This window comes from Alternaria rosae (assembly GCF_020736505.1).
Source record: "Alternaria rosae strain MPI-PUGE-AT-0040 chromosome Unknown BKA58scaffold_8, whole genome shotgun sequence".
Classification (NCBI taxonomy): domain Eukaryota; kingdom Fungi; phylum Ascomycota; class Dothideomycetes; order Pleosporales; family Pleosporaceae; genus Alternaria; species Alternaria rosae.
In genome coordinates this window covers 125,276-147,812 of record NW_025763577.1, presented here as the reverse complement: position 1 = coordinate 147,812, position 22,537 = coordinate 125,276, and the positions used below count along the sequence as shown (strand labels likewise).

The 22,537-nt window shown below is 53.6% G+C and overlaps 10 protein-coding genes across 10 annotated transcripts; 2 read left to right on the top strand and 8 right to left on the bottom strand.

The window, feature by feature from the left end:
• Nucleotides 1–77: 77 nt before the first annotated feature.
• Nucleotides 78–920, bottom strand: BKA58DRAFT_471405 (uncharacterized protein; the record flags this gene model as incomplete). The annotated part of the gene is made up of 1 exon (XM_046175227.1): nt 78–920. The coding sequence occupies exon 1, from the start codon at nt 777–779 to the stop codon at nt 78–80; it is 702 nt and encodes a 233-aa protein (XP_046022354.1). The 5' UTR covers nt 780–920.
• Nucleotides 921–1,334: 414 nt separating this feature from the next.
• BKA58DRAFT_442205 (elongation factor 1-alpha) lies at nt 1,335–3,910 on the bottom strand (the record flags this gene model as incomplete). The annotated part of the gene is made up of 4 exons (XM_046173893.1): nt 1,335–2,551; nt 2,604–2,768; nt 2,817–3,482; nt 3,520–3,910. The coding sequence occupies 4 exons, from the start codon at nt 3,908–3,910 to the stop codon at nt 1,335–1,337; spliced, it is 2,439 nt and encodes an 812-aa protein (XP_046022353.1).
• Nucleotides 3,911–4,057: 147 nt separating this feature from the next.
• On the bottom strand, nt 4,058–5,674 carry BKA58DRAFT_389436 (uncharacterized protein). Its single transcript, XM_046170746.1, has 2 exons — nt 5,506–5,674; nt 4,058–5,290 (listed from the first exon to the last, which is right to left on the bottom strand). Exons 1-2 carry the CDS (start codon nt 5,516–5,518, stop codon nt 4,434–4,436), a joined length of 870 nt encoding a protein of 289 aa, XP_046022352.1. The 5' UTR covers nt 5,519–5,674; the 3' UTR covers nt 4,058–4,433.
• A 593-nt stretch (nt 5,675–6,267) lies between these two features.
• BKA58DRAFT_220589 (cytochrome P450) lies at nt 6,268–8,166 on the top strand. Its single transcript, XM_046166235.1, has 2 exons — nt 6,268–6,620; nt 6,683–8,166. The coding sequence occupies exons 1-2, from the start codon at nt 6,358–6,360 to the stop codon at nt 8,070–8,072; spliced, it is 1,653 nt and encodes a 550-aa protein (XP_046022351.1). The 5' UTR covers nt 6,268–6,357; the 3' UTR covers nt 8,073–8,166.
• An 894-nt stretch (nt 8,167–9,060) lies between these two features.
• On the bottom strand, nt 9,061–11,065 carry BKA58DRAFT_220574 (acetylcholinesterase precursor). Its single transcript, XM_046166234.1, has 2 exons — nt 10,387–11,065; nt 9,061–10,336 (listed from the first exon to the last, which is right to left on the bottom strand). The coding sequence occupies exons 1-2, from the start codon at nt 10,963–10,965 to the stop codon at nt 9,146–9,148; spliced, it is 1,770 nt and encodes a 589-aa protein (XP_046022350.1). The 5' UTR covers nt 10,966–11,065; the 3' UTR covers nt 9,061–9,145.
• A 254-nt stretch (nt 11,066–11,319) lies between these two features.
• Nucleotides 11,320–13,521, bottom strand: BKA58DRAFT_471400 (uncharacterized protein). The gene is made up of 3 exons (XM_046175226.1): nt 13,146–13,521; nt 12,009–13,090; nt 11,320–11,957 (listed from the first exon to the last, which is right to left on the bottom strand). Exons 1-3 carry the CDS (start codon nt 13,318–13,320, stop codon nt 11,532–11,534), a joined length of 1,683 nt encoding a protein of 560 aa, XP_046022349.1. The 5' UTR covers nt 13,321–13,521; the 3' UTR covers nt 11,320–11,531.
• A 439-nt stretch (nt 13,522–13,960) lies between these two features.
• On the bottom strand, nt 13,961–17,731 carry BKA58DRAFT_442200 (uncharacterized protein; the record flags this gene model as incomplete). The annotated part of the gene is made up of 3 exons (XM_046173892.1): nt 13,961–15,485; nt 15,533–16,383; nt 16,430–17,731. 3 exons carry the CDS (start codon nt 17,729–17,731, stop codon nt 13,961–13,963), a joined length of 3,678 nt encoding a protein of 1,225 aa, XP_046022348.1.
• A 191-nt stretch (nt 17,732–17,922) lies between these two features.
• Nucleotides 17,923–20,165, bottom strand: BKA58DRAFT_389428 (Prefoldin subunit-domain-containing protein). The gene has a single exon (XM_046170745.1). It carries the CDS (start codon nt 20,140–20,142, stop codon nt 18,241–18,243), a length of 1,902 nt encoding a protein of 633 aa, XP_046022347.1. The 5' UTR covers nt 20,143–20,165; the 3' UTR covers nt 17,923–18,240.
• A 6-nt stretch (nt 20,166–20,171) lies between these two features.
• BKA58DRAFT_389427 (RNA polymerase II transcription factor B subunit 3) lies at nt 20,172–21,428 on the top strand. The gene is made up of 2 exons (XM_046170744.1): nt 20,172–20,714; nt 20,763–21,428. Exons 1-2 carry the CDS (start codon nt 20,338–20,340, stop codon nt 21,319–21,321), a joined length of 936 nt encoding a protein of 311 aa, XP_046022346.1. The 5' UTR covers nt 20,172–20,337; the 3' UTR covers nt 21,322–21,428.
• Nucleotides 21,424–22,505, bottom strand: BKA58DRAFT_471396 (uncharacterized protein; the record flags this gene model as incomplete). The annotated part of the gene is made up of 2 exons (XM_046175225.1): nt 22,019–22,505; nt 21,424–21,954 (listed from the first exon to the last, which is right to left on the bottom strand). The coding sequence occupies exons 1-2, from the start codon at nt 22,184–22,186 to the stop codon at nt 21,424–21,426; spliced, it is 699 nt and encodes a 232-aa protein (XP_046022345.1). The 5' UTR covers nt 22,187–22,505.
• Between the last annotated feature and the right edge of the window lie 32 nt (nt 22,506–22,537).

The following is a 22,537-nucleotide window of genomic DNA, read 5'->3' as shown; positions in this document are numbered from 1 at the left end:
CTCCTTAAACCAGACACGAAAAACAAGGGAAAAAAAAGGAAGACAAGGATCTATGAGGGTTTCCCACTGACAAAAGCCTAAAAGTCCATCCAGTTGAACCCCCCGTTCTGAAAGTTCGATCCCATTTGCGGGCGGCGCTGGCTACCCAGATGCGCTCCATACTCACCATCGCTACCCATACGACGAGGAGCCTCACCCCCACGAACAGCGCTGCTACGATATAGACCCCCACCGTAACCACCAGATGTCGACGGTCGCTCATAGCCGCGATCGATAGTAAAGCTAGTCTGTTGCGGTTCGCGGAAGTTAGACGCGTACGACGGTGTAGCGTATGAAGAAGCACCAGAGCCGTATCGGGAGGAGGAAGAGGAAGTGCTAGACCTACCCATACTACCCAGAAGCCTCGAAGTGGTAGACGGCTGTTCAAACCGCGAACTACCAAGCGGACTGACAGAGCGATGGTCATCATAAGAATGCTTATTAGTGTAAGCGCGCGGACGCTCAGACGTGCGCATAGGACTCAGGTCGCGGTACTTATACCGGCTGTCGTATGGTTCGCGCTGGGATGCAGCGCGGCCAAGTCTAGAGCTACCCGTTGTCTCACAGCGGGACTGGCTGGTGAAGTCGCCGTAAGGCTGGGAGAAGGGCGAATCCATTATGCTTGAGCTGGAGGAGCCGTAGCTGTAGGGGTCGGAGCTGGAGGATGAGTAGGCGTCGCGACGGGAGGAACGGCCGGTGCTAAACGGGTTTTCGCCGCCGAAGAAGGATCCGAATGGCATGTTGGTTTGATTGATTGAGAATGGGTTTGATCTGGTGTGTTGTTGGGATAGGGGGATGAAGACTGTATTGGTCTTCAAGGTGTGTAGGTTTGTGTGTGCGTTGATGTGATGCCTTCAACTAGAAGCCATACTGGGGACTCTTTTATGCATTCCAATCCATCCCAGTTGTGACGAGACAGTACCAGTGAGACCATGGTGTTAATGAACGATATGTTCGGTGACCGTGTGGTGTCGAAGAACGTACAGCAAAGTTCCAGATCAATGTGTGGTGTGAATGTATATCTGGATCACTGTGAATGAGGGGTGTATGTGGTGAAGTGATAGGGTGGGAGAAGTACTGGAGCAAAGACGCGGTTATGCACTGGAAGGAGAGAGAGGCTGTCTCAGCGATGGAAAGACATTCATCAGATTATTTGGCATTGGATTGATTTTTTGTTTCGTAGGATTACAACATAGTCTTTGAGGGATACAGGATCTTGCCTGTTCCCAACTGCTGCCAGACAGCGATGGCTGCCATACGACCCCCCTTCTACACCTCCGACACCCACACCACATCTACGCAACATTCTCCATCAACCCCGCACCCACCGTCCTTCCCCTCTCCCTAAGCACAACCCTCATCCCCTCCTCAACTGGCAACTCCCTCTCCAATTGCACCACCACCCTCGCCACCTCACCCGGCTTAACAATTCTGGGCTTCTTCTTGACGACCTCACCCGTAAACTTATTCAGCTTGGCACTCAACGTCCTGATACCCGCAGGCGAGTTTAGGGTGCTTCGGAAAACTTCCACGGGCATGGGTAGAACGTGTTCGAAAGCGAGGAGCTTGGATGTGAATGCTTTGACGAGTTTGACTGGGTCACTTCGCGCGCAGACAATGTCCCCTTGGCGGAGGTGAACGGGGTCGATGTCCGTGAGGTGCAGTGTGGGGATTTGACCGCATACGGCCCAGTCTACGGGGGCGTCTTGTACTTCGATTGACTTGATAGTGGCGGTTTCGTTGGCGGGGAGGGCGAGGATGACGTCGCCTACTTGTAGGGTGCCGGCGTCGATGCGCCCAGATATACTGAGTGGGGAGCGTATGTCGCCGCGGAAGACATCGGCGACGGAGAGGCGGAGGGGCTTTGTAAAGTTTCGCAACGGGAGGTCGATGCGTTCGAGGGCTTCTAGCAAGGTCTCGCCGGTATACCAGTGGGCGGCGGAGTTCTCGATCTTCTTGACGACGTTCTCTCCCGTCAAGCCTGCGAGCGGGATGAAGGTTATTCGCTTTTCGAGAAAGCTGGCTTCTGTAAGGAAGGCTGTCATGCGTTTTGAGATGTCGTCGAAGCGTGATTTCGACCATCCGACAGTGTCCATCTTGTTTACGGCTACGATGATATGTTGCATGCCCATGCTTCGTGCGATCAAGATGTGTTCTTTGGTTTGCCCCTTAAGACCAGACTCGAAGCTATTCGTACTTGCGTCGATGACTAGGACGGGAAAGTCGGCTTGCGATGCACCTGAGATCATGTTGGGGATAAAGTCCTTGTGTCCAGGCGCGTCCAGAATGGTGAATTTCGTCTTGTCGGTCTCGAAGTAGTTGGTAGCAATGTCAACGGTGACACCACGACTCCGCTCCTCGCTTGTTTCGTCCATGACCCAAGCTAGCGCGAATGATGATTTGCCGATAGTTTCTGCTTCTTTCCGTAACTTGTCTATTGATCGCTGGTCGATTACCTTAAGGTCGTAGAGCAAGCGCCCCATGAGCGTACTCTTGCCGTGATCGACGTGACCTGGGGAAGTTAACAGCAGATCTTCACACCCACGATTGAACTTGATACTCACCAAGTACTACAAAGTTCGCCAACCGCTTCGAGGCGCTCTTCTCAAACTCATCCACAACGTTCAAGTTCTTGCTCTTCACTCTCGGTTCGTCGGCCACGGTAAGCTTCTCGACCGATTCGGTCAGGTCACCGTTCGTTTGCTTTTTCTTCTTCTTCGGTGTTGTGCCTGTATGCCTTAGAGATATTCAAACAGAGTGTATCCGAATCTAGTGACGTCCGCCGCCTGCGCCCTTTGCCTGTGCTGCCCGCACAATGTCATCCGGACTCGGTCCAGCAAATGCTCCCGAGCCATCATACGATTTGTACGCAGCAAAGGGTAGTGGAACCTCTTGCAGAGGTGCTTGGGGGTGCTTCGATGATTCGTCAGAGCCGCAAAGGGTAGAAGCGAACATTGACGCGGTGGCACGTTGGGCTGGCGATTCGACGACTACGGCAGGCTGGGGTGCTTGGGGCTCTTCTATCTCGGGTTCTTTTGGTGTTTCTGGTGCTGGCGATGGCGATCGTCTGCGGATAGGATATCTAGAAGGACGAGCTGGACCAGTACCACCGCCGACAGAAGCGTTGCCCCCCTCCTGGTTCTTCACCGAAAGCTTGTCAAGCATGGCAATGGCCGAATCCGCGTCGTGGTTGGCTTTCGAGGCAGCAGCTTCCGCATCTTCTCGATCTTTTCTCCGCTTCGCCGCAAGAGCAGCCAGTTTCGAGGAGCCCCCAAGTAGTCCGCCTTTGTAGTGTGGAGGATCAACGGTGATGACGCCCAATCGTTCGGGTGGTACGTTGCCCCAGGGCACATCCCAGAAGAAGTCTGTGACAGCAGCGTTGGTAGGCATCGAGATGGGAGCGACGGTATAGGGTGGGCAGCAGAGCGGGGCAGCAGATGCGTCTACATAGCTAGAGTGGAGTGCAGTGAGCGTGCTTACCTGTAGTAACCGGCGCCTTCTCCTCCGCCACACTAGCAGCTTGGTCGAACCTCGACACTGTCTTTGCTTTCTCCTGCTTGGGCACCTCTGGCTTCGGCTCCGAGACGCCTAACTTATTCTTCAGATAGATGACGCTCTTCCCAATGTCATAGTAGTAATGCCACAACGCTTCCTGTATTTGCTCGTCGCTCGTGAAGTCGCTCTTATCTCCCAGCGCCTCCCGTACTCTTATCGTGCCTGCACGCATCTGCTCCTTGTCGTCTTCGGTCATGCCATCTCCTGCGTCGGCTTCGCCAGCTTCTTCCTCGTAGTAGTCGTCGTCGTCGTCGTAGATGTCGTCGTCATCGTAGTCGATGTTGCGCGTGCGCGAGAAGCCGCTTTTGGGAGGCATCGTGGCGATATTGTTGCGCTGGTAGGATGAGGAATTATTGATTGCGCGTTGTGGGTGAGTCGTTTCGCAGGCGTGTAGAAACGTTCTAGACAGGTAGCTTTGGATTCTCGATCTAGTGTGAATTATCGCGTCCCTTGGTTGACGTCGGTGGTGGGGCTTTCCTTGACGTGTAGCGCGGCTGCTGTTGCCCCGCGCTAGTTGGAGCTTTGGGCAATACAATGACGATGATTCATTTACATTCACCAGACATCAGAGCAGGAATCATCATGGAAATCGTTCGATTCAAGGCAATCTCGCCGACAGCTCAATACCCGTCGAAAGATACAGCAGTGGGGTATAGTATTAGTGGAAAGAGACAATGCTGAAAACCTAGCCCGACACTCGCGCCCTTCGCCCGCTGTATTCAAGAGATTTTTTTTCGTAGTTTTCTGAACCGTTTTCTGATGCGACGTCCCCTGCAGAAGATGCTCTCCAACTTTACTTTCATGCCTGTGGACTATTCTCAAGCCCAGACGCAAGCTTTCTATTTCTCTGCCTTCTCCTCAGCGGCGGCTGGGGCAGCAGCAGTAGCGGTAGGCTCCGCAGCAGGCGCAGGTGCAGGAGCATCGGCAACAGGAGCAGTAGCCGCAGGGGTCGGGACAGGAGCGACGGGCTCCTCAGCCTGCGCAACGGGAGCTGGTGCCGCAGCTGGTGCGGCGGGCGCAGCAGCCTTGTCCCCGCCAAAGTTGGGCTCATCAAACATAGGACCGCTTGTCGCGCTCATGCCGGCAGCGGGCTGGCTGTTAGGCACGGCAGGCATTTCCACGGGGGCAGCGGGTGCAGGTGTATCCGTCACCTTGACCTCAGTATCCTTGGGGGCCTCGGTAGCAGCGGGCTGAGCTTCGGCAGCAGTCGGGGGAGCGGGCGCAACGGCACCAACGGGTTCGGGGGCTGGAAGATGATACGTTAGTCTGGGTGTTTTGAGTGATGCAGAAGATATGAGAAGTACTAGTGAAAACAAGTGTCGTATCTGGCGTAAGTCGTAACAAGATGTAAACCTACTGGACGTGGCTTGCTTGACCTCAGTCAGGGCCGCAGCTTCATCCTTCTTCACCTCGCTCTGAGCTGGATCTGAAGCTGGAGCTGCAGCAGGCTCAGCAGGCGCTGGCACAGGCGGAGCTGGCTCGGCGCCTGTAGCCACAGGTGTCGTCTCAGTCTTCGCGGGCTCGGGCGCAGTTGCGGGGGCTGGGGCAGCCGGCGTAGTCTCGCTGGGCTTGGTCTGCGCAGGCGTCGCAGCAGCAGCCTCTCCAGTGGCCGTGGGCTTTGGCTCCTCCTTCTTGGACTTCTTGCCCTTGAAGAGACCCTTGAAGGCCTTCTTCATCTGGTCCATGGCGTCGAGTGCTGTTGGAATTGTATGTTAGATAGCGCTTCTGTGGGTGTGCATGTGATCACGGGGTAACGTGGACATAGTGGCTTGTGGTGAGTGGGAGTTTGCGCAGATACAAGCTGACACCGAAGTAGCCAACTGCCACGAGGAAGTGTGCAAAGATGCAAGCGCATCAAATTCGGAGATGGACTCGATTTGAAGAGTGGAAATGGGTGAGGATCGCACTTACGAACTCCCGGCATGCTGATGACGAGTCTAGCTAGCTGCTAGATAAGCTATTGAGGGTTGAGGGATAGCACAAGCGTGCGCAAAGAGAACAGGGAAAAGAAATGCAATGGATGAGTCGCTAACGGCGGAGGATATCTAGGTCGCGAAGGAGCGTGATGATGACAGCGAAGCGCGCGGAGGATGTCGAGTTGACGAAGCTCTGTTGTTCTAGCCGGGACCCTGACACGCTAGCCAATCGTCTCCACCTCCGCACTATGCACGCCAGATGCACACCATGCCACCAAAAATAGCGCCATTCATGCACCGCTATCTGCACGCAATCAGCCGCCGTTGGTGTTTCAGCTGTCACTCGAGTACACTACAGCCATGCGAGACATCCTCCAGTTCAGATGTCGCGCCTACCGCTCCCAAGGCTGCCAACGAGGCCGCCGATGCCATAGAGATTAGATGCCGCTTCTGGTTAGCGCTGACTCGCCCTGCATCGACGACGATCGGAGATTTTGTGGTTTATCGCCAACACGTGAGCTGCACAACACCACTCACCCAACCCATGAACACAGGTTCCGGAGTAGATGTGCTTTACATCTTACAGAGATGTCGCCAACTAGTCTTTGCCGTTGTTGCTATGGCATGGGCCTAAGTTTGCGCAGCACAGAGAATACATATGGATAACGTCACCAAGCACAGGGCAAAGGCCCTAAAGTTTGGCTCATGCTGATGAAGATGTACCGAAAAGGCCCTTTTTCTCTAGGTGTCCATCCATTGCGGAGGCCACGGAAGTATCAAAGGATGTTTACTCCAAACTTTGCAGAAAGGTCTTCTTCCGGTCTCTTTGCGCTCTCCTTACAGCAATATGGATGTTGGCAACGCGACAAGTGTGGATGACCAATTGGGGTCGGCGTTTGCAGTATTGGAGAGTAGCCTCATCGTGCAGTGTATCGTGGCGATTGCTGTGATATGCATTTGCACCCGGATATGGTCGTCGCACGTCTTCAGATCCATCAGGTACGGCAAGGGGCACGATGTCCTGCCACCAACACTGCCGTATTGGATACCTGGGCTCAGACATGCTCTATCTATGGCCTATGATTCGCATGGTTTTCTCGCCCAATGTCTGTAAGTAGTCCTTCATTACCAACACAAGATGTCGCATCGCAGTGTAACTAACTATACGACAGGAACCAATATGGTGACGGCTCGCCCTTCTTCCTCGACGGTGCAGGCGAAAGACTACTCTTCATCCTCGATCCCGAGCACATCAAAGGCGCACTCAACAGCTCCGCCGAACTAGACCCCAACCCCTTCATCCACGACAAGATTATGGGCGCACTGATGAGCAGTCCCAAAGCCGCTATTGACTACTACAACTCCCCAGAAAGCAACACAGACTACATCCAAACCACGCACATCCGCCAGCACACCACCGGGACGAACCTCGGTCTCCTCGTCCAACGCCTCTTCGACGTTATGAAGCGCACCATCTCCGAAACCCTCGCCTCGACCCCTGATGGCACCTGGCACGAAATTCCTGACCTGTACGCCTTCCTCGAATACCACCTTTCGTACGGAATAACCGAGACCCTCCTTGGCACCTCCATCATCGAGTCTTACCCAGAAATCATAACAGACCTCTGGATCCACATCGAAGCCACGGATCAATTCTTCATGAGCCTCCCCCGCTTCGTCATTCCGAAAGCATACGCCGCCCGTGACCGCCTCCTCTCCGCAATCCGCAAATGGACCATCAAGTCCGAGGCTCTGCGTCAAGCCAACGCTGTGAACACTGTGTGGGACCCCGTCGCGGGGAGTGGTCTACTACAAGAAAGAGAGAAACTGTACAGTGAAATGCCTGGCCACGGTATCGAGGGCCGGTCCGCTCAAACTCTCGGCTTACTCTACGGCGGAACCAGCCTAACTGTGCCAGTCACATTCTGGTATCTGTTTGAAACGCTGCGGAACACTGAACTACAACAACGTGTGTTGTCTGAGATGAAGGACCACGCGAATGAGGAGACAAAGGGCTATAACTTCATGCAACTCACCTCCCGCCCCCTTTTCCAGAGCCTCCACGCCGAGACAACGCGAATGTATAGTTCCAATCTGGCAGTTAGGGAGGTCACGAGTGAGACGTGGAAGTTGGACGGAAAATACAGTGTACCAAAAGGCACCCAGGTCTTCATCAGTCATAAGTTCGCGGGACAGTTTACGCAGGGGTGGAAAAGCATACGGCCTCAAACTGTTGCCCAACCTCTAGATACATTTTGGCCGGACCGGTTTCTCGTCAATGCTAGTGCTTCAGACGACAAGACTGGGAAAAGAGAAAAATTTAGCGACGCAGGCCTGAGCGGAAGTTGGACTAGCTTGGGCGGCGGAGAGCACAAATGTCCCGGTAGGCATTTTGCACGCAACATAGGGATTGTGACGTTGGCGGTGTTGATGGGCGTGTTTGAGATCGAAGTGGCTGATCTGGAGAGTGCGAGGAGATTGGATCCGGAGAACAAGAAGAAGGCGTTTGGCACGATGAGGCCGAAGAGAAAGATTGCGGCGAGGATTAGGCGGAGGGTTTAGGAGGGTTTGGAATAAAATTCTGGGTTGGAGTATGCATAACCTTTGACACTGTTGATTTGGTACAGTTTGATACGTTGTAGACGGCTCGCGTCTTAAATCCAAGTACTCTCTTGTTTCCGCTCACTCTCGGCTTCTGAAACTGTTCACGAACCCCAGCTTCGGTCTGCATCGAGGCTTTCTCTGGCGTATCATACACCTCTACATACACCTACTGCGGCACCTACGTTGCGCTTCTCGTTGTCGGGCACCTCATCCATTGCACTCCTCGCTACAGCTACGCCGTCCGATATCGCCTCACATGGCTCCCCTTCTCTCCGGTCTGCAGCCTCTGGTACAACCACACCGGTATCACATTCCCCATTCCCTGGCACAACCGTACCGATATCAACGCCGCCATCTGCTCGAGCGCACCCCACAGAGCTAGCAAAGGATAATCGACACTGTACTTTGCTCACCCCGTGGCCAAGATCATCCACCCTCTTCCATCACCCTATCAAGTCTCTCACCAGATGTTGGTGCACGTATGCTAGAAGTATCCGAGATTGCGTTCCGCACTCTTAACGATTGACCGAGTCATATTGACTCTTGCAATCGCATTCGCAGTGCTTACGTGGCTTTCGTGAATCTGCTACATTGAGAAAAATGAGTTAGATCTGGGATCTGTTTGAACGCTCATATGTTCCAGTCTGGCTGCAGTGAGACTACAGACTCTCAAGAGGCGTGTGAGAAGTGTCGGACTAAGGGGTGAATGTGCGGACGCATGCTTCATGTATTCTCCCTGGGTGGACCAGCGACGTATAAGTTGGTGATGTTCCCATTGAAGTACTACAACGAGTATGTTTCGAAAGAGACTTGGGACAGTGTCGGGTTCTGGATCAATCTTTCGTATCTTCGTGTGCTGTAGCTTATCAAATTCAACAATGATAGAGTTATGTTCAAATCTGCCCCCAAAGATGCTCGTCACAAGTACCAAGCCTTAGTCTCTTCACTACGGGAATCTGAGATGCATAAATCTCCTGACAATAATGCCCTCGAAGCGTTTGAAAGACTGTGCTGAAGTCAAGTATCTACTCCTACTTCTCCAGTCTACCAGCCCTCTTCTCATCCCTCCACCACTCACACTGCCTCCTCCTAATCCCATCCCCCTCAACCCTACTATTGCCAAACGGCTCCATCCTTAACTGCAACCCCGGCCTCCCCTCACCTCCATCTTCGTATTTCGGCCAAACCGGCACGCCAGTCCTATTCCCCGCATTCGGATCGCCCAGCGCCACAAAGTCAGAGAAATACGCATTGAGTAACTCCTTGCCAACCTCGGGGTACTGCACACCCCCCGCACCGGCCGGTTCAGCCCACGTGTACTTTGTGTCGGCGGTGTGAGGTATACCTTTCCAAGTGGGGAAGGTGTTGTTTACGGCGAAGACGAGTTTGTAGACGGGGACTGAAGCGGACGACATGCGCATGGCGGTTTCTTGGCCGGGGCATACGTACATGTAGTCGGTAAGAGCGGCGGAGAGGCGGTTGTACTGTGTAGAGTTGGGGCTGTGGACGTAAGGGCCGTTGATGTCGTCCGCTGGGTCAGGGTAAAGCTCCTCGAGATCAGATAGATCATCAGTGGTTAGGCCGGGGATCAGGTTCTTCATGAAGGCGAGGAATTCTTCGTTCGTGGAAATGTCGCCTGGGGAGTAGTACTTCGCTTCGTCGGGGACGTTTGTTGTGATAGTGGGGATGCGGTAGAATTGTTCGTTGATTCCGGACGTTGAGCCTGCTTGCTCTAGAAGAGGGCCGCCCCGCGTGGGTTGGAAGGGCCATGTGATGGGGTATTCTGAGGCGCGCCACAGCAGGGCACTGGCGTTCTGGATGGCATCGATGGGAGCGGAACGTAGGCAGCTGAGTATTTCGGTGTCGGTGCTGTTGGCTACTGCACTGCATCCCGTGTAGCTCAGGTATTGCGCAAACTGCTGCTGGTACAGCGGGTAAGATGCATTGGGGAAAGCTCGGGCAGTCACACTTCCCGACTGGAGAAGAGCCTTGGAGAAGAGTGGCGCGGCGCCCTCGGTGGTGTTGTAGTTGTGGAAGAGATGGATACCGACTGAGTGCGCACCAGCCGAGCGACCTCCAATAGTGACGCGAGACGCATCACCGCCAAAAGCCGAAATGTACTTTTGAACGAATTCGAACAGTGTCTCCTGGTCGCGAAGGCCAAGGTTGAGAAGTCCTTCGCGCTCAAAGACTGGGGAGGGGAGGAAGCCCAGAGAATTGACCTAGACATCGATATCAGCGTTATTCGTATGGAGAGAGTGGATATGCGTACTCTGTAATTAAAATTAACAACAACCAGCGGCTCCTTTGAGTTAGCCACAAAAGAAGCACCATCAAAGCTCCTCGCACTGCCAGCAACGAAACCCCCACCATGAATCCAGATTAGCACCGGTAGTTTCGCGTCATCCGCGACGCCCTGTGGTCTAAAGACGTTCATGCTCAAGCAAGCCTCATCCATCTCATACGTGATATCCAGTGGATCCTGGAAGCAGGAGTATCCATAACTACTCGCGTTCTTGACCCCGTCGAAAGGCTCTGGCGCGCCAACAGGCGTAAACCTTGCCTCTCCGATGGGCTGAGAAGCATAGTCGATACCGAGCCAGGCGTCTACGGCGCGCGGTAGAGGTTTCTTCGTCAATGTTTGCGAGACCGTGGTGCCGGCAAAGGTACCGTAGCCAGGAAGCGTGACTTGAGATGATGTGTTGTATGTGGCCGTTACGCTGGTGAGCACCGCAAAGGTGGTGAGTAGTCGCTGAGCCATGCTGGTGTGGCCCATAATGGCGTCGATGCGGGTAAGTAGAACTGACGTGACGCGTTCGCAGAACGCTGAAGCTACATCCAGCGGCGCCATGGTAGAAGCTCATATACCAACATCCGACGTATGTCTATACTTCCGAGATCGGTCGTATACCTTGCCCTGCAATGCATTCGCATCGACATTCGTCTCCACTTCCGTCTCCACTACCCCACAATCACCTAGTAATCAACGGCGCGATGGTCTTGGTACCTGCTACATACGGCGGCGACGTACGACAACGCGGAGATACGCGTTATGTCGGCTGTTATCTGTCATCGGCAATTCGTCGGTACTTTATCTGACAGCCGATCGGATGGCATCCGACGGCGACGGATGTTGATAAGTGAGGGCGGATGTCAAGAAGTGTTGAGGTTGGGAGATGCAGGTTGCGCGAGCGGAAGTTTGCCGGATCCGGGTAACGAAACCCCGGGGGCCGAGCGGAAACATACCCTCTACTAACTCGCACTCCCATTCGTGTCAGGACTGCAGCAGAAGGCGTACGAGACACATGACTTGGAGCGTGGCTTCTGCTCTAATCTGAAGCGAGTGCTCGTAAGAAAGAAGCGACTCAGGGACATCCTTCATCCGCATCTCTAGGCTTGGCGTGGGGGCTCTCTTTTCTATCTGGCGCCGGCGCTCCATGCTTGACTGTGTCTCATGGCTGAGAGTCCAAAGGTAAATACACCATATGGATGCTTTCCGGTAGACTCGTATGTTCGACCTCTCCGACCCTTTACACGCGCGAAATATGGTCCTTCGTGAAGCTTCAGGAAAGCTGATTGTTTAGCAGATATCTCTCCAATATCTGTGACTTGAATCCAGATGAGCAGGCGTCCGTAAGTTCCGGGTTTATCGCGGTAAGGAAGTCCATAATTCTCCATCTCCAAGAAACGCCCAACGTTTGTTGAACCACCCGCGTATATCTCAATCATTTTACCGCTGGGGTGGCGTATCTCTCTCTCCCAGCCCTCAATGGCCTCTATGGTAGAGATTTGGATCGTATGCGTCAGATTTGCGTCACGCCCTCCGAAAACAGCTTGTTTCTTCTGGGTGATCTTCAGTATGTTATGTTGAAATTCGAATATGCACATACTTACGCATTGCACGACGAAAACAAGGCTTTCGGTGTACCATACACATCGATTACCAGCTTCGCAATATCGCATCGTGTCGTTTTTACGAAACCCTTTTCCGATCTGGACGTTGAGTGAAAGTTCTTCGAAGGAACTTGTGTCATAGCCTTTCATCGGCGATATCCTTCGCACTACATCAAGCTGTCTTGAAGCACCAGAATAAATCTCTTCTAAAGAGAATTCGAGGACATGAAAAGTGTTCGTTGCGTTGCTTTTGCCGAAGTGCAATAGGTTAGGCCAGGGTTTACCTTTCACCCATCTCTTTTCCTTCTCATGAAAATGGTGCTCTTCACCAAACGATCGGTGAGCTCTAGCTTCAAGTGACACAGCATTCGATGCGATCTTCAACTGCCTACCATTGTATGTGATTGAGGCAAAAGTAAAATTGTTTGCAGTTGCATTGACACCTTCTCCCAGCGAACGAGAGTCCACGCTGAATAGGGACAAGTTATCGTCCAAATAGTGAGTTGGGGCTGAGGAATAGCCTTCGCTTATAAGTGGCAAGCTGTACCTGTTGACCTGGTTGATCCATTCGAAGATTTCCAATGAGACGTCGACGTCCGGGTCAGTCATATTGTCATCGAGGATCTCATCTTCCAATGCCACCGCTTCATTGGTATCATCGACTGCCACGGCATTGCGTCTTCCAGAGGATATGTCCATGCGGATCTTATCCAACTTTCCGTGAATCTCAAGCAATGAAAGATAGTGTGCCTCAGTGTTCCTCTCAATCCTGGAGAACGTCGCGACATTCAGGCCACTGAGAAGCTGCTGTAGCCGGGCACTATGGGCACCAATCTTGTCCCTTATCGCAGCTTGTTTTCCACTCGTGAACGCAGGCTTGTCGCGATACCGTGACCGTGCATCGCCAGTGTCGAGCGAGCGGAAGTCGTGCAATATCGCCTTCACCGAACGAAGATCCGCTCTGCAGTCCTGTAAGCGAGCTGCCAACTGGCCTTCCTGCACAGGCGTAAGATGTCGGAACGAGGAATGAGGCTTTTTGTACTCGTTGTCCAGAGCAAGAAGGAGCGATCGTAGTGAGTCGACTAGATTGTGCCATGTCAGTACCTGCACATGCTGGTTCGCTTGCAATCTGCTTACCCTCCACGGTGATCTCACGGAAGCTGTCGCCTGCGTTCTTGCACGACTTATAGACCGAGTATGCGTAGTTGCTAATCAAATAAATGTCACTGATCGAGAAGCCAAAGTTGGCCATTGTGTTGTGAGTGAGCGATGCTAGTCCGAGCTGAAGAGGAAGGAACGGATGCGCCCACATCGAAGTCGGATCGAGGCTATGCTACCAGTGAGCCTTGGAAGTGATGCGGCAAGGCTGAATGTTGATGGCGGGGTTGATTGTGGCGTTCGCGTTGCCTAAGCTAGCGCTTCTCATGGCCATGTCAAGATGTGGATGATAGTTGGAGCTGTAGGGGCCTCACAAAAATTGATGGACGATGTAAGTGGTGTTAGCGATGTCATCTCAACACGGAGTGGAAGATCTACTCCGCGAGGGCTATAGGCGGAGTGGACGTACGGACCACCACGCTAGGCTCAAAACCATCGCATAATCACCTGAGCGTCCATGTATGCATACCTAGGTAGACCATGAATACTAAGCCTGGTTCTAGGACGGAAGGCACACCAAGCATGACATGCCAAGTATCACGTGATAAAATGTTCACTTCGCCATGCAGGTGAGAACACAGGCTGAAAAACAATGGTAGAGACTCGACACGAACGCGCGCATAGCAAGACATTTTCTTGGCAAGTATCCGCTCAATAACAAGCTTCAAAAGCGGCAGAAGCTCGCCTCAATTGATCCCAACCTCCCTAAGAATGTCCAGAACCACTAAACTCCCTATCCAAAAGAATGAACATGCTGTCGATGAAATCCCGCGCCCCGCATCCTCCCCATTCACCTACGACCCCCCATCAAACCCCTTGTCCAACTTCTTCAACGCCTCCTCCACCTCCACCGCCCTCTCCTCCCCACCCCTAAGCCCCTGCAACCTAGGTAAATTATGCATAACGCGCTCGACCATCTCCTCCAACGCCTTAGGATCCCTCACGCCCGCACCCGCACCCGTCATAGTACCCCCAATCCCACCCAAGGCAGTAGCTCGCATGTTATCCCAAACAGCTTGGGCAGAGTCTACTTTGGCCTTGCCTTTGGCACTACCACTACCGTTGTTATTGGTATTGGTAGGGAGGTTGCTATTGTTATTGATGTTTTGATTGCCATTCCCACCCCCATTATCTGTCCTCGGCGTCAGCGACACATTCTGAATTGGCATTTGCTGCTGCATCGACGCCGAAGACTGCGGCACATGTTGACGTTTCCTTAACATGACCTGGCCTTGTTTGTCCATGTAGGTTTCGTACCCTTGTTGGTCGAGCACTTCGTCGGGGACGCGAACGTTGACTGGTGATCGGTTGCTGCTGCCACTCCCACTCCCACTGCTCTCACCAGAGACAGCAGGATTAGGGTTTGGGCTGGCTGCTGGCGCTGCGGGGGTTTTTGCCTTTGCGTTGGCGTCTTGGTTGTACTTTTCCAGCGCGTGGATGCGGTCCTGGTTTTCTTTGTTGCCTTCCATGAGGAAGCGGAGACACATTATGGCGTGTTCGCGGATGTAGGGGTTGTGTTCGTCGTAGGAGCAGCAGTTTAGTACGGCTTCGATGCCGCCGAGTGGGCGGATCTGGTCTTGGACGTGCTTGTTCTTCCAAACCAGGGAACTGAGGACGAGAACTGCGAGCTTCTTCAGATTGCGCCACTCGAAGTCTGAGGGCTCGTCAGCTGCTTCGTCCATGTATGGTCGGGGTGATGGTGATGTAGGTGGCGGGATGTATGGCTCGGCTGCTCCGGCTGTAGTATCGTAGGGTCGTTCAACAGCGACAGGTTGTGGTTGTGATGGCTGCTGCTGATCCTGCTGCTGTTGTTGTGGCGAGGGGATGTTAACCTCTACTGGTGCTGGAGGTGGTGGCGCGTGCTGAACATTTCTCAGAGGAGGCGGCGACAGCTGACCCTTGGGTATCGCTGCGTCCAGCTCTTTCAGTAGGGTGACCAGTTCATGTGAGATCTCCCAGTTGCTCAGCATTCTCTTCCATGTCTCGTGTTCTGTAAGAATGGCGAAGAACTCTAGGTATTGGTACACGCCCTCGTACATGCGTTCCATGTCCCACAGATTAAGAGGAAAGTCCTCGGGTTGCGCATGTCCCGCGCGGATTTGGCCTTGCAGGAAGATGAGGGCGCATGTTTGGGGAATGATATGGCGGCGGAACTCGGTGAGTAGAAAGTTGACCATGTGGACATCGCCTTGGTCCACTTGCGGGTGGTTCGCCTTGAGATGGCCCTTGGTGGGCTGCGCGCGGGCTTGTCTGGCACGGAAGATATTTGTGAGAAGCTTCATGATGACTGCCTGGGCCGGAGAAATGATGTCCTTAGATCTGTCGTAACATTAGTCAAATTCCGTGCTTCCAATGGGTATACTTACTCAGACTCTCTAAAGGCATGGTAAGCGAACGGCAGCAGCTGGTTCGCGAGAATAGCCTCCATGATCTTGACCATGAATTTGAAGTACAACTCCTCCTCGCGCAGATCCCAAGCAGCAACAAAGATCAACAACTCGCGCAGCAGATTTCGGCCATTGTCCTGCGCAAGAAGCAAATGACAGCGAACGCCATGCATGCTTCTGACACTACTGAAAACAGTCGGGTCGGAGTGGTGACCTGGCTGTCCTTCCGTTGGCTCAACGATTCCAGCCATGATGATCATAGGCAGAACCTCAATCTCGGTAGGACCCAGAATAAGCGGAACATCTGTGAGTAACCCTCGGCCTTCATCACCAGGAATGTCATCGTAGTCGTCATCATTGTCATCGTCATCCTCTGGCGGAGGAGAGGTTGGAGACGCTACGTCACTGATTAGCCCTGATGGACGGTCGGGGTCTGGCTCCAGACGCTTTAGCAGATCTTCTTTGCCATTTTGGAGGATCTCCGCACCGAAGGATGGCGGGTATGTCACACGGAAATCGATCTCACCTGCCGGGGGAGACCGTTTGATGCTGGGATCTAGTAACGAGTCATCCAATGCTGGTTTTGGGGATTGTTTCTCCGCTGTGGGTGGGGACGTTTGTTGCTCGCGGTTGGATTCGTCGCCAGGGAGAGCAGTGATAGATGATCGCATCCTGTCGACCTCCACTTGGAGTTGGTTGATGCTTTTCGCCAGTGCTTGTACACTTTCTTCGTTCTTGGCATGCTGATCCACGACTTTGCGGTATGTGCTGGACTGAGTGATCTGGTCACGGTATCTGGCAACGACATCGGCATACAGCATGTTCCATTTCTGAGAGGGTTAGCAGGAATCGAGTCTTAGAATAGACGTAGCTTACGTTCTTCTCCTCTTCGCCCATGGTCTGCCACCGCCGCCGGCACTCGGCGGCAATTTCATTGGCGCCTGCCTTGACACCATGATGTATCAGGGCCTTCTTCACGTCGTTGCCAGTCTCACCGATGTAGAGAAGGAATGGCGAAGACGCAGGCTGCTGTGGAATCTTGAATGCATCCAAACTACGCGCCGCATGAGTGGGCAGAGGCTGCTCTTCCGGTGGCGGGCCTTGATCTTGTTGCGGAAACTCATCCATCTTGTACTTCATGTCTGCGAAATTGGGTAGTTCATTATCGAGATGACTATCGAACAGTTCGATCCAAAGCATGAGCTTCCGCTGCTCATTTCGTGCGATGAGATTATTGAGGAATTGCAGACAAGTGATGAGCAGCTTCTTGTACGCATTAATGACGCCCTGCCATTTGTCTTCGTCCTGGGTTCCAGCCTCACCATCGTAGCCCCGCGCTGTAACGCGTACGCAGACGTTTATGAGCGCGAAGATGTCCTTGTCGAAGAGCCTGTCTGCGCTCAGGTTCTGCACCCTCTCGCCATGGACCTGCACATTCCTCGCAATGCACACGAGCTGGTTCAGCCGTTCCAGATCCCTAAGCAGACTCGGCGAATAGCTTGCAATCAGCGGGCCCGATAAACCCTCGTATTCTGGCGCAGCAGGATCCGGCGCAGCGAAACAACGGCGTTCGAGCGAGGGTATGGCGGCTTTGAGCACGCCAGCAAGATCGTCCCAGAACTCCCACGAGAGGCCGAGCTCTTCGCGCAACTCGAGGCTCTTCCGCGACTCTTCCAGCGTCTTCTTGACAACATCCCGCTCTAGCATGCGCAGTGTATCATCCCGGACATAGCCTGGATTGTGGAAATGGACTGTATAGGGCGCGAGCGCAAGGCGTAGTCGGGTGAGGTAGGGTCGCGCGGTCATGCCAGTCGAGCTCTCGGGCCGCTCTGAGTCGCCCACGCTCTCCGTGTCGTTGATGCTGCTTTCGGCCATGGCTGGCTCCTTCTCAGGCTTCACGTCGGGATCTAAAGGTGCGCGGCGGTCCCAGTCATTCCACAGTTGATGCTCGGCGAGTAGCGATCGGTAGACCCATACACGAATGGGCCCGGGTGCGCGGAGGATGCGGTAGAGGTTGTTGGAGGCCAGTTTTTCGACAATGTTGTGGTATTGCGCCAGCGCTATGGGTGCAAAGGCGAGGTGGGCAGACTCTTTGGCCGTGTCTACAAACGGCGAGGGAAGATGCAGAGAAGCAGGCGGCGAATCGGAGTGCGTGGAGGAGCTCGAGGCGGACGGCATGGTGAGCGGCGTTGACCAAAAATTTACTTGTCGGCCACCAAGACGTTGCCCCACCATGCATCTGATCCCCGCCATCTGACGTACACGCCCGCGGTCAGGCAGATGGTCGCGATTGCCCAACTGTTCATGGCAGGCATCACTCAGGTTTCATCTTGTTGCATTCACGTGTTCACTCACATCGAAATGATAGATTTAAATTTGGTAATCTTGAATTGAAATATACCAATACTGGCATCATATATATGTACGGAGCATATGAACCTCGAGTAGGCATAGTATTTGGCCCGGCGAGTCTAGTGGTACCGCTTGTTTCGATCTTGGAAGCAATGTAATGTGGTCATGATACATGGTAATAGTATCTCCCACGGACATGAATTGTTCCGTTGGCAAAGCTTTTCAGCTTTGCGCCGTGCCAGAAGGCATGAGCACGCAACCCTCGCAGTGGAGGCGGTCACGGTGAATAAAGGGAAGCGGAGATGGGAACGTGGTGGCGACGTTATACGGAGATATTACATACCCTCGGCCTTGAGTCTAGCCGCCATGAAACGGCTCACCTTTTTGGTCTTGCCATCTCGTTCTTCTACGATGGGGCTTTCTTCGTCCTCTTCAGTTGCCTTGAAACCGCCTTGACGCTGGATGAACCGATTGCGCGCCTTGTGATACTCTGCTTTGATCTCGCGGTCCAAGAGAATTGGATCAAACTCATCAGGTGCCTGAGGCTCTGAGGGCAGAGGGGCATGCTCGGTAATGGTGTTGGCTAGTGTTCGTCCAGCAGGGCCACTTGGCACAGGCGGCGCTTCCGGGACATCAGGTGTCGGAAGCATCTGTGGAGGAGCGTTTGCGCCAGCCCGGGCACTCTTGAACCTGGATACTTTGCCCGGTTTGGGTGGTTCTACTGGTGCTACCGGGGCTGCAGACCGCTCGACAATGGTATCGGATATGGTCGTTGTCGATCTAATGGGTAACTGCGCGGCTCGAGTTGGTTCTTGTACTGGCTTTGGTGCTTCAGAAATGTCCAGGTCGTCAGCAAAGCGCACTCCCTTCTTCTTCGACTCCTTTGTATCAGCCGGCGCCTGCGTCGACACTGAAGTGCCCAGAGACTCGTCAAACTGATCGTCGCTCTTGACACGCATAGTGCGAATATCTCCGATGTGGTCTTCGAGAGATGGCTTGGCCGACTCGGGCCCTACATTCTCAAGCATGCGAGCGCCCAACTTCTTCTCCAGTTCCATCATCTGCTTGCGATAATCTTCGGTGATGACAGGCTTGGTGCTGCGGCCATACTCGTCTTCCTCTTCTTCGTCCTCAGTATCGTAGTCGCCGTAGTCGTCATCCTCCTCCTCGTCAGAGTATGAAGCAGTAGGCTGGTCCAGATCGAGTTCAGCGACAATCTGTCCGACTTCCGACATGCCATACTGAAGCATTTGCCTTCTCAGCTCGGCTTCCTCTGCAGACTCGTCGTCTGGTATGATGGCATTGACCAAGCTCTCGTAGTCGTCCTGTGTGAGCTCCTCATCGACAGCGAATTTTGCATCGTTGTCAGGTTGTGCAGGTTGTGGTGTAGCTTTCGGAGTTGATTCAACGTCGACCTCCTCAGCGAAAGACACAGACTTCTTTGCGGACGCCGGGTCTGAAGGTTGGGAGGAGGATGGAGTAGGTTTCGACTCCGGTGTGGTGTGTGAAGTTTGCGCAGAAGTGGACGGCGTATCTGAAGAAGCTTCCTGCGCCTCCGCTGCGTTCTTCTTCTCCAGCTCCGCTTTCTGGACACCGGCCTTGCGCAGCACCTCAACAAGCTCAGCCGCAGCCTTGCCTGTCTGGTTGACCGAACTTGAAACTTCGTTACCCTCGTCATCCAGTTCTTCCTCAATGTCCATCATCGGCTCGCCCTCTTCATTGTCCATGCCTGGCTCTAGCAAGACATCGACACCAGCAAGCTTCTTCTCGGCAGCATCGAGGTTCTTTTCGATAGTAGCACTACTCGTCCGAACATAGTCAATGCGTCTAGAGATCATGTCAATAACTTGGTTAGCAGTGCGTTCCGACGGCGAGTTCTTGCAGAGCAGCTCCTCGACTTCCTTATGGTCCAGGAGAGTAAGTTCGAGGTCGCGTGCCATCTCACGTATTTGTGAGGGTGGGGGATCGCTGGCAGCTTGGATCTCTTCCTTGAGCGCCTCATACTCAGCCTCCCAGGTCGTCCAGTGGGAGAGGGCTTTGCGCAGCTTATCGACATTTTGCTGCAGCTGCACACGGCGGCGCTCGATCTCCTCTAGAGCGCTCTGTGTTGAGGCTGCCATTTTTTGCTGATGTGGTGAGTGGGTTGGAGAGGAAGGAAAGGTGAAGGAATTTTGTGTACAAGAAACAGCGTCGGTCTTGGCAACTGCCCCACAAGGGAAACCATGCAAGCCATGCATACGGATCGTCGGTATGTCGTCTGTCAGACAGGAGCAGTTCGAGATCCTCATATTAAGTCTTGGCTCCCCTCATCTACATTTCTATCAAGTCCCGGTCATGCTCCATACCTCGTAGAACGACCAGCGACTTCCACCCGCTGAGTCAGCATCAAACCTCAAGTTCCCGAGGCCCCATCCTCGCAACTCCATCGCCTCATGCCCGCCATGTCGAAATCCGCGCGCGGCGCCGACGCGTCCAAGCCAGATGGCGGTGCGTCTCTCTCCAAAACCCTCTACAATTTGTCTTTACAGCAATCACAACTCCCTCGTTCCCTCGCTGACGATGCATCAGACTCTTGCCCCGTATGCAGGTCGTCGCGCTTCCTCAACTCCAACATGCAGTTCAAGATCAACCCAATCTGCTACCACAAGATGTGCGATACCTGCGTAGATCGACTGTTTGGCAAGGGAAACAGCATATGTCCTGTTGCTGGATGCGCAAAGACGCTGGCATATAGGAACTTTCGGAGGGCGACCTTTGAGGATCTGAAGGTGGAGCGGGAGGTGGATCTCAGGAAGAAGGTCATGAAGATGTATGTGCGATCGATGGTTAGAATTGACGTCTTGCTAACAATCTATAGCATGAACAAAACAGAAGACGACTTCGAGTCCCTCCGCGACTACAACGATTACCTCGAGCAGGTCGAAGAGATCAACTGGAACCTCATCCTCAACATTGACGTAGACGCGACCTGGGCAAAACTAAAGAAGTTCGAGACACTTCAAAAAGCCGAGTCAGAGGCCGCCGCCCGTAACAAGAGCACCGGGCTCAAAGACGACGTGGACCCGGGTTTCGCAATCCGAGGACTGAAGAAGCGCGTCGCGCCACCCGTAGAAGCACCCTTCGACCCATTCGGCGGCTACAACATCGCGCCACAATACTACGTCCTCCAGGACAACTACGACGTAGACTGGTACGCTCGTATGAAGCGGGATCCAGCACATTTGGTGGGAGGACACAGTTTGCAAGACTACTGCAGTCGGACATTGCGCGAAGCATTCGGCGGCCTGGGTGTCTTTGTTGAGGACGAGATTCCCGCGCGGGAAGCTCCGTCGATGTCCATGGACGCGGATATTGGCACCGAGCATGCCGCGACAGCAGCCATGAGCAGAGATGTCATCATGGACGACGTTTTCTAGATTTCCTGCACTGTGATACCCGGCTTCATGCCAACATTTGGGCGGCGTTCGAGATAGCGTTAGAGTAGATGAGCTTATTCTTTCATGGCATCATTTTGTAGTTTACATCCTGCTTTGCCCAACTTCCCCCGCTGCCCCGTGATATCCAATGTCGTTGTACTCAAACTGCTCCTCAGGCAGCGCGTACCCGTCTCCGCCCCTACCCCGTTGTGTTCGCGCAGCGATAGGATTTGGATTGATGTCCCTTCCAGCATCCTCTTCATCTCTCTTCGCCTCCCCGCCATTTAGCACATCCAACTGCTGGAACACGCCCCTCGTCCTGGCGCCCCTCATGACCTTGATATCCAACCCCAACGCACAGCTCGTGGCAACAAAGCCCAACAAAGCGAAGCTGAACAGCGCCTTATACATCCTGCACACGCTGACTCCAGTGTCTGATTCCCAGCTCTCTGCGTCGCATACATGTGCCAATGTGCCCGAACACCACCATGCGAGCAAAGCGAAGGATACAGTCCAGAGGAGCGCGAGAATGCTGTTGAGGAGTAGGTTCAGCGACGCGGACAGGCCGTGGCGGATGTGTAGAATGATCGTGGTTGTGAGTGTCGCGAGGGTTAGGAGGGATACGGTCATTAGCTAGGCAAATATTAGTATTGTATGTAGTAGGTAAGTAGCCAGGTTGGAATGGGGTAGAAAATACCAGAATAAACGTCCATGGCAACCTATACCCATCATGCGATAGTTCACGTAGGAAGTAAAACATGACACTTGCTACTACTAGGGACGAAAGTAGTTGCGCGCATCGTATGATGTGGAAGGGTAGGAACGGGTACGCTGTTGGTTTTACTCGCGTCTTGCGCGGTGCCATGGTGGGCGGTTATGTGATGTGTTGTTTGGCGCTGTAGGGACGACTGCGGCACGTAGGAGATGATAGTAGAGGTGTTAATGGTAGAGCAAAGACCGCATCCCCGTCATGCGCATGTTGAGACGCGGAGTTGAGACTAAACTAGGGGTCCAGCTGGTCTGGGCAGCTCAGCTTCTCGTATTGCAGCAGCGGTTGCGCCGAGATGGCACCTTTGTGACGGTAGACATGTGTGCAAGCTACAGTTCTTTCGATATTTCGTGAGAAGAGGTGGTCTCGTAGTTGCGGTGTGTATTGTTGTGAGGATAGCCTTGTTCGTTCCTGCTGATAGAGGACCTCAGGCACCCGACTAGCGCG